The 12,442-nt window shown below is 39.6% G+C and overlaps 1 protein-coding gene across 1 annotated transcript in view; it reads left to right on the top strand.

Moving 5' to 3' along the window:
- The window catches only part of Spag16 (sperm associated antigen 16), an 864,135-nt gene that overhangs the window by 401,095 nt on the left and 450,598 nt on the right, over positions 1 to 12,442 (top strand). Inside the window, exon 11 of the mRNA XM_075951817.1 lies at positions 100 to 243. Coding sequence (XP_075807932.1) covers positions 100 to 243 — 144 coding nt within the window. The remainder of the gene's footprint in view (positions 1 to 99; positions 244 to 12,442) is intronic.

The following is a 12,442-nucleotide window of genomic DNA, read 5'->3' on the forward strand; positions in this document are numbered from 1 at the left end:
CTGCCTTGCTCAAATGGGGTAATCATTGATGTCTACTATTTACAATGGAAAACTGCTTGCCTTCATCTATCCATAATGCCGTTTCTTCCTCCTGTGCAGCATCGTCATGCACCCCTGCAAGGACATTCTGGTCTGCTGCAGTGAGGATCGCCTCTGGAAGATGGTGGGCCTCCCAAAGGGCAATGTACTTCTTACAGGATCTGGCCACACCGACTGGCTGTCAGCCGGCTGCTTTCATCCCAGGTCAGTGCACACAATCCCTCTACAGCCCGACACATTTCAGGAAAGTGACTTTTCAGCCACCATACTGTATTCCTTTGAAAGAATAGCTGTTTGTGTTCTCTGAAATTTTACACCCTCCTTACAATGCAGAACGATGTAGATAAATGTGCCTTTGGCATTTATTATATCAACTGTAGATCGGTTGCCTTTGTTGTCAACACATGTGAAGCCCAGGTCACATGCTGACACAGTTAGCAAGGGTAACAAGCTTTCCAGGACAAGCATTATTAATGCTGTTTTTGTGCACAGCTCTGAGGGGCACATGGGAGTCTAGTCAATAATGCATGCCGGTGTGTGTTGTGTCTCTGTTAATCTGCAGGTTTTCCTTTCAGAATTAAGTTATCTACCTAAGAGGATCAGAAGGCATGATCAATTTCCATTAAAATCCAATGGCATTCAAGATAGTACAACATCTCTGAATACAATTCAGAATTCACTGGCTCTCTATCCAGAAGACACAGGGAGTGATGGGAAGAGTACTCTTAAGCACACAGGTGGCACAAAAGTCTACGTCTGCCTCCTCTGACCACTTTCTGCTATTCATTCTTATTTTTAACAGTTTTTGAATGCTTGTCTTTCTGCATCTTTCTACTCCAGTCTAAACGCTTTTGGTTCTTGGGTTCATTTCTAAACTATTCCATTCGGGAGTTCTTTTCTTAGCAAGATTCCTTATTGAATCATTTTCATGTTCCTTTTACCGAGTTCCTTTTGCATTAATCATTTTTTGAAACTAGATTGAGAAAATAAATAAGCACATTCAGGATTCTGAAAAGGCAAGCCTGAAGTGACAAGCCTGAAGCAGGTTTTTTTCCTTCCTTTTTGCAATTTTTGAAAACTTCCTAACGTTAATTTATCTTTACTACTGTATACTTGAACTTAATTTATGAACATGTCATACATCTCTCATCTGATCAACAGAGCCGGGCCACCCTCTCACCCCTGAGAAGCACAGAGCCCGTGTTGTAAGTAGGGACAGCACAATTAGAAGTGTGGCTTATCTCTTCAGTAATTCCTAGGCATACAAATCAGATTTTGATAATGCCCTGTTACCATGACAGCCTGTGACTTGGATGTTTTCTCATTAGTACTCAACCAGAAATGGTCATTTTAATAGATCTTCCTGTTTCCCCAGTCAATTGCTAAAATTAAAACTAGGTTAGATACATCATTATTAACTTTTAATAGAAATTTGCATTCAGTACTTTCTTATGGTAGGAGGGCTGTGAATGCTACTGTGGTGTTTTCTATAGTACAGGAGATGCACGCAACGAAGGAAACCCATTGTTAAGCAAGTGACTTAAATGGCAAATGTGCTTCTGGTATACTTGAAGGCAGATGATTATTAAAAACAGCCATTAAAACTGAAAATTTCTTGGGGGAGAGATAAATAATGACAGAGTTTGTAGTTTAGACCTCAAACGTTTTATAATGCTTAATATTTGTAGCTTGTCACTGGAGACTGTATGTAGAAAGCTGTAGATAAATTTAAATTTATGAGATTTGATATTTCACTTTGCCTGCTTAAGCTAGTTTAAGAAAACTATTGTTGAAAATGCTATTTTCTTGTCTTCATCTATATTTTAAAATGACTAGTTGAGAATAAGAAAGGTTTTGGTGGGTCATACAGTGGGACAAAAGTAACTGAAAGTTGTTATATATGTGTGTGAAATGATCAATGAAAATCTTAAAATGGAGAAATGTCAAACTTAAAAAAAATTTAACCATATTTTAATTTAACTTGATCCATGGAATCAATCATAGATAAAGAATGTGACCATAGTCTCCCTCAATGTAAACTATGATTTTTTTTTATAGACAAAACGTAGGTGAAGATACAAGGTATTATCGTTGGCTCACCTCCTGTTCTTCTCATATAAAAACAAACTTGTAAATTTTCTTGTCAATTTGTATTGCTCTTTTTTGGTGGCTTCTGCAACTTTCAGCTGAATATGATCTTGGCCAACTTCAGAGATACTTTAAAAATATTTTATGTACAGGATGAATCATTTTTTTTCTAAAACATATTCACCACTAAAGTCTTTGGAACTGGAAAAAGACAATATTTTTATTGAATCTTCAAAAGTTTCATACAAAGTATTTTGGTGATCTCCAACGCCATTCTTCCCCTTAAGATCTCCTAGATCCACGTCTTCCTCCACAACCCTTCCCAATTTCAAGTTCCTGTTGTCTTTTTAAAAATTAGCCCATAGAGTCTAGTTTTTTCCTGCCCATATAACCTTAAGTGTGGGACTGTCCATTGGAGTGGGATTACTCCACCAGGGGCCACAACATTGAAGAAAACACTCTCTTCCACAGCCCCCATCAACAGTCAGTATCTCCTCAGTTGGGAAGGAGTCACATGATCCCCCTATTTCTGTGCTAGAATGTTGGCTGGTTTGATTGCAGGTCTTGCGCCCACAACCATAAATGCTGTTGGTCCATAACTGTAGCTGCATTTGCACAACCAGAAGACACCATTTCACTCTGGTCCTCCCTGACTGCTGGCTCTTATAATCATTTTATTCTGTTTTCCTTGATGGTGCCTGAGCGCCATCATGGAATGAGGATAGGGAGTGTGATAAAATTGCTCCATTTTGATTAAACAATCTACCAACGCTTATTCTCTGCACTTTGTCAGTTGTGAGTTTCTGTGTTAACCATAATGGACTACACTAGGAACTTACCTAATGAGGTCTGAGAGGTATACTAATTTATGGTATAATGATAATAATTTAAAAAGCACTTTGATGTGCTGTTCATATAACACAATAATAGCAACAAATTTATCCATTGGACCTAGGAGTTTCCAACTATACATTCTTGGCCAGATTTACAGTACCAAGAATACATGTCTTCTTGTGGAGTGGATGTTAAACCTAATCAGAAAATAGTTGGTTACCCCATAACATTTGTGCCACTATTGTATAGGTGGACAAATCTTATCATGCTGATCATTATTATAGTTTACAACATTCTCAGCTGGGTAATACTGCTGAAGATTTTCCCCTCCAACAAACTTCATAGTTACCAACAAGGAGGAAGCTTCCTGGTCAGTACCCACTAAAGAACTATATCCTATTACCAAAGTGTGCTGTATCTTCAGAAACAGGGTTTCATAGTCAAGTTCTTGCAGACAACTAACAGCTGTAACAAAACTTACTTTTCTCCAGGTATGCTCACTTAACTAAAAAGAAATCCTGAAGCTGGGCTGGAAAAGATGGATCAGCAGTTAAAAATGCTTACTTCCAGAGGTTCCAAATTTGGTTCCCAGTACCTATGCCAGTTTGCTCTTATATAACCACCTGTAACTCCTACTTCAGGGGATCCAATGGCATCTTCTGACCTCCACAGGTGCCTACATACATGGTACACAAAGACACAGGCACAAACATACAATTAAGAAGTAATATTAAAAAACCAAGAGGCCAATCCTGCTTGATATGACAGTAATACACCTGACTAGTTGGTCTTCCTTTGCTGTTCTTATTTTGACAGTAAACATCTGAAATATAGAAACAATGTAATGGTTATCACAATGTTAGCTCCAGACAAAGGAGATATATTGGTAACAAAATAAATCAAAGGTCTCTTGAAATCTCAGATAATATAGTAAAAAATATAACAAATAGAAGGCCTTAAAATGAAGACTCAACATTGGCAAAATTCAGTCATCAAACTCTAGCTTCAAGTGTTTGTTGTGAAAAGATCTGTGTTTTAAAAGTGTGGGAAATGCAGTCAAGTCAACTTTAAAGACCTTTACCTCACATTAGTACATAGTAGATTAAACACACTTGAAAGGATTATATACAACTAAATACTTAGGCCTATCAAAAGACATATGTCTGCACAAATCTCTCAGCCTTGTGTTAGAATGACAACAGAAGAGGATTTTGGAACAGTTAGAAATAATGACCCGATGATCTAAACCCAAAGAACAAGTGAAGGTAGGAATTAGGTTGAAGTGTGCAAGATAAAGTCAGATGGATGAAATCATAGACATTACCTAAAGTTAAAGTAGAAGTTGGCATCTGCTTGCCCCAGCTTTCACTTAATAAATAAGTGTCGAGACTTCCTTATATCTACAGTTACTATTCATTCATCTGTAGATGTTGGCGACATTTCTTTCTTAACAGTTATTTCTTAAGTAATTGTACTTCTGGCACTTTGTAACATAAGCATAACTGAAAGAAACAAATAAGTGAAAAAAACTTTAGCTATGATTTCTTCTTGTGTGTGTGCAGGTGTGTGCAGGTGCATGTGCTCATTTGCAGGCACACAGAGGACAGAGGAAGATATATGGTGTCTTCCTGGGTTACTTTCTGCTCTCTGCCTTGTTGAGACTGAGCTCCAAGTTTCACGGGGTTCTGGCTGGAGTGGCTGGAGTAGCTGGCCCCTAGGACGCAGCTGTCTCATTCCTCTCCTGCCCTTCGTAACTCCAGGCAATGTAGGTACCCATGGCAGTGCCCCAGCTTTAATCTGGGGCCTAGAGAATTTGCACTCAGGTTCTTATTCTTGCATATACCCCACCCCCACTAGCCTCTTGTCTATAAATATTACACAATTATGAGTGTTTTATACCAATTGAAGGCACGCTAAATTTTTCATAAAATAATCTCCTGAATCTTTACCAGGTCAAGATAGTATAGCTCACACAGCCTATCATCGCCACGTATTTCTACATTTAATTGGTTCTATGTGAATGTACTCTTTGTAAGTTCTTTGGTGGGATTTGTTTCTGAAGAGATGGGGAAAACAAAACAAAACATGGGTAACTCATTAGAGAATATCCCGCTGTTACCATACAATTACCACTAGATGGCGATCGTGCATTGATAAGGGAAAAAACCCTTTGCATTTACTCGGAAGACTGATGAATTGGCCCTGGAAAGTAATTCATCAGTTGCTGAAGATGATGAATGAGGGAAAAGATGAGGGGAACTTGCACTGAGCTGTCCGTGCTCTATTGAAGGAGCAAAATGGATGATTCTAGAAGGTGGGAATGTAACCTCACTCCAGTGGGAGACAGGCTGTGCTTCCAAAACCACTCAGAGCCAACGTTTTCGGTGCCCGTGTTAGAATCCTAGACACAGCAGCTGCTCACCTTACTGGTTCTCTTGCCTATGGCATGTTAGTTGTGACGATGTCGCCGGTTTAAGTTGATTTTGAAGTCAAATGATCTATCAAATATAGGAATGCTTTCACCTGGCAATTGTATACTCAATCAGGAAGGGTTAGCTGCTTTAAGATATTATTTCTATTTATTTATTTATTTATTTATTTACTTATTTATTTATTGGCGGGGTTTCTCTGTAGCGGTGGAACCTGTTCTGAAATTAGCTCTTGTAGACCAGGCTGACTTCAAACTCATGGAGATTCACCTGCCTCTGCCTCCCGAGTACTGGGATTAAAGGCATGTGCGTGCCACCACTACCTGGCTTTAAGTTATTTATTGATGGAACTCTTGAGAATTTAGGTCATCTGTAGCCACTGATCTGGTACTTCAATGCAAATCTAAGAAGGGTCCATTGAAATGCCTGTGTTACTAACCAAGTTTCTCAAGGAAAATGTTGTGAAGCCTTAGTTAATAAGATTATGCTTCTTCAATTTCTCCCTAAATTAAACAGGAGACTAATTATAAGCTTAAACATGAACACAATTGCTGTAAAAATATGTATGCTATGCAACTGTTCTTATGTTTTATATATATATATATATAATTTTAAAAATTATGACAAATTCATGATTTAAAAAATTCTACACACAGAGAGAATTCTACATAACGTTTTCAGATTTATGCTATATTTTTGAATCATTTGAACACCTGCAAAATTACTTTTGGCTCTGGTCTTTTATATTTAAGAAATTTAGAGGTGTGCAGGGCCTGTACGCCTCTATCCACAGGACTGCCCTCCCCTGCCCTGTTGTTGTCCTGTTTAGAGTAGCCCTGGGCCATGAAATGCAGAACTGCATCCATCTGCAAGGGTGTATTAACAGTCCAGTGATGTTCTCAGTCGGCCGTGACCTTTAGCAGGGCACCGTTGGCTGCCAGCAGTGTAGTTCTGAATGTAGACCTCGTGTCCAGTGCTGGGTTTGCTTTTTCTGCTGCCTGACCAGTGCTCATCATGAGAAACAGCATGCATACTCTCTATAAATAAAAAACCCCACAACTCTCAATAAATAAAAGCAGTGGAATTAGTGGCATAGACAATTTCGCAATGCCGGGTTTTATCCAGTGTCCACTGCCTGAGGGGGAAACAGAGCTGACAGCACCCCATTAAGCATAACATCTGCCCTTATGAACTGATTTATGGACTGAGAATAAATGGGCTCTGTAATACCTCACAGTCACTTGTCCCTGTGCGCATTGCCTGCTCCTGAATTTACATAGTGCCTGAGCCCATAAGCTGAAGCCTGCTTGATACGTGAATTAGTTCCTTTACAAAAGAAACAAGGGTAACTTAACTTTTTTGACATAAGCATGAAACCAAGAGTTCAAATTTTCAGTCCTGTGGAGCTACTGATGTGTCACCGCCCTGAAGCTGTGGAGTCCCAGGCTGTCTTCAGCGGCAGAATGGACGCCACCACAATCTTTTCAGATTTCGACATGCACTTAAAAAATAATGTTGTTCAACAAATTGTGCTGGCAGAACTGGATGCCAATCTGTAGAAGAATGAAAATAGATCCATATCTATCACCATGCACAAAACTCAAGTCCAAATGGATTAAGGACCTCACTATCAGTCTGATCACACTGAACCTAATAGAAGAGAAAGTGGGAAGTACTCTACAACACATGGACACAGGAGACCACTTCCTACGTATGACTCCAGCAGCACAAACTTTAAGGGCCTCATTGAATAAATGGGACCTCCTGAGACTGAGAAGCTTCTGTAAAGCAAAGACACTGTAACTAAGACAAAATGGCAACCCACTGACTAGGAGAAGATCTTCACCAACCCCACAACTGACAAAGGTCTGATCTCCAAAATATATAAAGAACTCAAGAAACTAGACTGTAAAAGGCTAATCAACCCAACTATAAAATGGGGCACTGAGCTGAACAGAGAATTCTCAACAGAAGAAGCTCAAATGGCCAAAAGACACTTAATGTCATGCTCAACTTCCTTAGCGATCAGGGAAATGCAAATCAAGACAACTTTAAGATACCATCTTACACCTGTCAGAATGGCTAAAATAAAAAAACACCAATGATAGCCTTTGCTGGAGAGGTTGTGGAGAAAGGGGTACACTCATCCATTGCTGGTGGGAATGCAAACTTGTGCAACCACTTTGGAAAGCAGTATGGCAGTTTCTCAGGAAATTCGGGATCAACCTACCCCTGGACCCAGCAATACCACTCTTGGGAATATACCCAAGAGAGGCCCTATCATACAACAAAAGTATATGCTCAACTATGTTCATAGCAGCATTGTTTGTAATAGTCAGAACCTGGAAACAACCTAGATGCCCTTCAATGTAAGAATGGATGAAGAAAGTATGGAATATATACATATTAGAATACTACTCAGCAGTGAAAAACAATGACTTCTTGAATTTTGCATGCAAGTGGATGGAAATAGAAAACACTATCCTGAGTGAGGTAAGCCAGACCCAAAAAGAGGAGCATGGGATGTACTCACTCATATTTGGTTTCTAGCCATAAATAAAGGACATTGAGCCTATAATTTGTGATCCTAGAGAAGGTAAATAAGAAGGTGAATCCAAAGAAAAACATATAGGCATCCTCCTGAATATTAATCTTCATCAGGTGATGAAAGGAGACTGAGACAGAGACCCACATTGGAGCACCGGACAGAGATCTCAAGGTCCAAATCAGGAGCGGAAGGAGAGAGAGCACGAGCAAGGAACTCAGGACCGCGAGGGGTGCACCCACACACTGAGACAATGGGGATGTTCTTTTGGGAACTCACCAAGGCCAACTAGCCTGGGTCTCAAAAAATATGGGATAAAACCGGACTCGTTGAACATAGCGGACAATGAGGACTACTTAGAACTCAAGAACAATGGCAATGGGTTTTTGATCCTACTGCACGTACTGGCTTTGTGGGCGCCCAGGCAGTTTGAATGCTCACCTTACTAGACCTGGATGGAGGTGGGTGGTCCTTGGACTTCCCACAGGGCAGGGAACCCTGATTGCTCTTTGGGCTGATGAGGGAGGGGGACTTGATTGGGGGAGGGGGAGGGAAATGGGAGGTGGTGGCAGGGAAGAGACAGAAATCTTAAATAAATAAATAAATAAATAAATAAATAAATAAATAAATAAATAAAGTTGTTCTTTATTTTCTTAGAAGAAGTGCATGTTATACTCTGTACTTAGTCAGATTTGTCACCTTTATGTGAAGTTACTTAGCACTGAGGGCAAGAATGTTCTTTAAAGTTATGTTGTCAAGTCCTAAAAGTAAAGCTTTCAGAAAAGTATTTCCCATAGTCCTACTACCTGTGGTGAAATACATCCCTATAAAATCCACACTGTAGAAATGAATTCGGGCATGTTTTCAGACACTAGTTCCTCTTAAGTTACCTAATCATTGGACACATTACATTTTATTCATTCACACTATATGCAGGTATTAGTGACTTGCTTATTATTCAACCAGTCAGTGGTGTGGGAGGAAATTCAATTTGAGAGTGAGCCTTCCGGATCTCTCTGTTCTGGACAAGGGGACTAAACGCTGATAGCATTATAGCTTAAAGAATATCTGGTCTGTGTCGTGAACTGCAGGAGCAAAGCAAGGATGGCTGTCTGCGTTTACACAAGTCCCCCTCCTCCATGCACAGGACTTTTGATTACACCTCTTGATTGTACTTGAGTCAAGGTCGCGGGATGAGTTAAGATCAGTAAAGTCTAAATGGAGGGGCACTTCCAGCTGTGGCAATTGAAGCAAAAAGTGTGCTTCTCCATTCTCCTGCCCTTGCTCTCAGCGCTGCGTGACACAGTGGCATAGATTTGTGTGTAGTCGGGAACCTCCTTTTGCACTAGACTGTGATATGATCAAGACAAATAAGACATCTCTGCAATACGTTGCAGGTGGAATGCCTTGTCTATTGTAATCACTACTGTTAATTAGCTTTTTAAGCAAAATATTCTGTGTCGCAGAGATAAAGCCGTGAGGATTTTTTTCCAGTAAGTTGTTCACATATGCAGCCTTAAAATCAGACTTACCTTTGTTGTAAAGATGACAAGTACCTGGTCTGATATTTCGCTTCATCTTGGGAGCATTGACTAGCATTTGAAAGTCAGGAGAAGCTAGAATAGGATTACCAGACCATTACATAGAGAAATCTCTGCACAGACCTTGTCACAGTCCCAGGCTCAGGGAAAACATTATTACACAGCATTATTGCTTTTTGTCTTAAGCAAAATTTTAATGTAGACCCAGTTTTCTCTGAAAGTATACTGTTATCAGGTGTCTATTGGTCTCTCTCTCTCTCTCCCTCTCTCTCTCTCTCTCTCTCTCTCTCTCTCTCTCTCTCTCTCTCTCTCTCTCTCTCTCTCTCTCTCTCTCTCTCCCCTCTCCTGGCAAGAAAATAGCAAACTCATAGAAATGTCATAATCAATCAATAAGGACAGAGTTGGAATCATGTCTGTTCTGTATCCCCGAGGCCCAGAAACCAACAGAAACATTGTAATAAATTTTGTTGTAATTATTAAGAACAAAAGTGAAAATGGTGGACCAGGAGTGTGGACACTTTGTCTCATCATTTCCAAAGGTACTTTGCAATTTTAGGGATAAATACACACATACATTAGCATTCACATTGGCTAGTCCTTGTTTCTGAAGCTACACTATCCAAGCCGCTAAACAGCAAATGTTAGTCAATTATATCGGTTGACATAAAGACAATGAATTCAAAGTCTATGAATTCCGCACTGAAAATAAATTTTATTCAAAAACCCTAATAGAAAGAAAGAACTCCAGAATTTTAGAACTGCAGAAGAAGGACATTTAAAATCCGCTGCTCTACAGACACAGAATGAGCGGTGAAAAACTTGTCAAAATCCATATTTTTCACAACTAAAGGACTTTTTTCTATTGAAAACATTTTTTCTCAAGTAATATATCCTGATTACTGTTTCCTCTCCTTCTTATCCTTCAGTTCCTCCCCCACCTCCTTCCCTTTCTGTTTTTTATTATAAAACAAAAAAAGCTTCTAAAGGATTAGCTTTTAAAGAGGTTGATGAAATAAGATAATAATAAAAAAGAAAACAAAAACTAACACATCAGAATAGGACAAAACAAAACCAACAGAAGGAAAAGAGCCCAAGGGAAGACAGAAGAATCAGAGACCTATGCACTTGCAGACTCAGGAGTCCCATAGAAACACTAAACTGAAAGCCATAATAGGTAGGGTGCCTGGTGCAGACACATGCAGGCCCACCGCATGTTGCCTCCCTGTCTATGAGTTCATATGTGCAATGATCTTTTGCTTAAAAAGCCATGTTTCCTTGGTGTCCTTCATCTCCTGTGGCTCTTGCACTTTTCCAGCCTCCTTTGCTGTGAGGTTCCCTGAGCCCCAAGGGAAGGGATTTAATGGGCACATCCCATTTAGGGTTCATTGCTTCAAGGTCTCTAACTCTCTGCATATTGTCTGACTTTGGACCTCTGCATTTGTTCCTCAATGCTGCAGGATGAAGCTTCTATGGTGATGGCCTAGCCAGGCACTGATCTATGAAACTAGAATGTCATTAGGAGTCATTTCATTGCTATTTTTTTAAAAAAAGAGCTGTAGTACTTGATTTTACCCTAAGTTTTATAGGCTATCTAGTTTTAGGTTCTTAGTCATCCAATAACTGTCAAGTATAGGATCCATCTGGAGAAGTGGACTTTCAGTAAAATCAGATATGGGTTGATTACTCCCACAAGCTTTATGTCACCATTACACTCGCATGTCTTACACACTGGACATTATTTTCAATCAGAGGATTTCTGGCTGAGTTTTTAGCATTTCTCTTTTGACACTGTGCTGAGTACCTTCCTGTACTAAACATCCTAAAAGGTAGGGATGAAGGCTCTATGTATGGAACAGCTTGAATTTTCCATTTTTGAACGTATTATACAGTTCTATACAGTATATATATTATACAGTACTATACAGTTCAGCAATGGGGCCTTGCTTCCAGTTTGGAGAGCAACCTACAGTTGTGGCAATGGCCTGGTTGTTTAGTGATTTTCATGGTACTCATTTGGCCAACAACTCAATTAGATGAACCCAATCTTAGTATTAGAAGCTTCATCTGGTGACAAGAAATTGTCAGTTGGTGCTCTATCTCCTTTGACACAGGGTTTTCATTGGCCCGGAGCTGACCACTGAGGCTATACTGGCTGGCCAGTGAAACTCTTCTGGACTTATCTTCATCACTGGGATTAGAATCACTTTCTATTCTTCTCAGACGCAATGGGGTGCTGGGCTGAATCTTGGGTCCTCATGCCCTCTTGTCCTTATAAGACAAGCGCTTTACTGGCAGAGCCATCTTCCCAGCCCTAGAATTCTATTTCTGCTTCATCTTTTTGTGCATTTTTCTGACAGTTCTCTTAAATATACATGTGACTTCTTATATTTTCAGCTATTTTTATCAACCTCAACTTATTTGTCTCTGCTCATCTCTCAGGAATGAAATTAAAAACAAGTTCCCTGCTTCATAATTAGCATTTGTAAAGGTGCTCTATTTACAGCTTGTAGTTTGCTCAGAGTTTAACTGGATCCATCCCACTGCTGCATGGAAAATATTCATAGTTATGATTATTTTAAATGTACCTTAACTAGCACACATATATCACCCAGTTCATTCTTGCACACTATCTTCCTCTGGAAGACAACCCCAGCTAACTTTATCCTCTATCAGAGACACTCACTTGCCACTTATGTCTGTCTCTTGTGATGGCTCATCTTAAAAGAGTTTTAATTGGTTCTACATAAAGTTGAGTTGTTTCTATTTTGGTGTATCTTAGTTAATTTTTATTGCTGTAATGAAACATGTGACTGTGACAAGTTATACACAAAAGATTTTAATTTGAGGCTCACGGTTTCAGAGGGCTAGTGTCCATTTTCATCATAGCAGGGGACATGTCAGCGAGCATAGTGCTGGAGCAGGAATTAGGAACTTATACCTTTATTGGCAAAAGGAGGCATAGTGAG

The sequence above is a fragment of the Microtus pennsylvanicus genome, chromosome 17, assembly GCF_037038515.1.
Source record: "Microtus pennsylvanicus isolate mMicPen1 chromosome 17, mMicPen1.hap1, whole genome shotgun sequence".
Classification (NCBI taxonomy): domain Eukaryota; kingdom Metazoa; phylum Chordata; class Mammalia; order Rodentia; family Cricetidae; genus Microtus; species Microtus pennsylvanicus.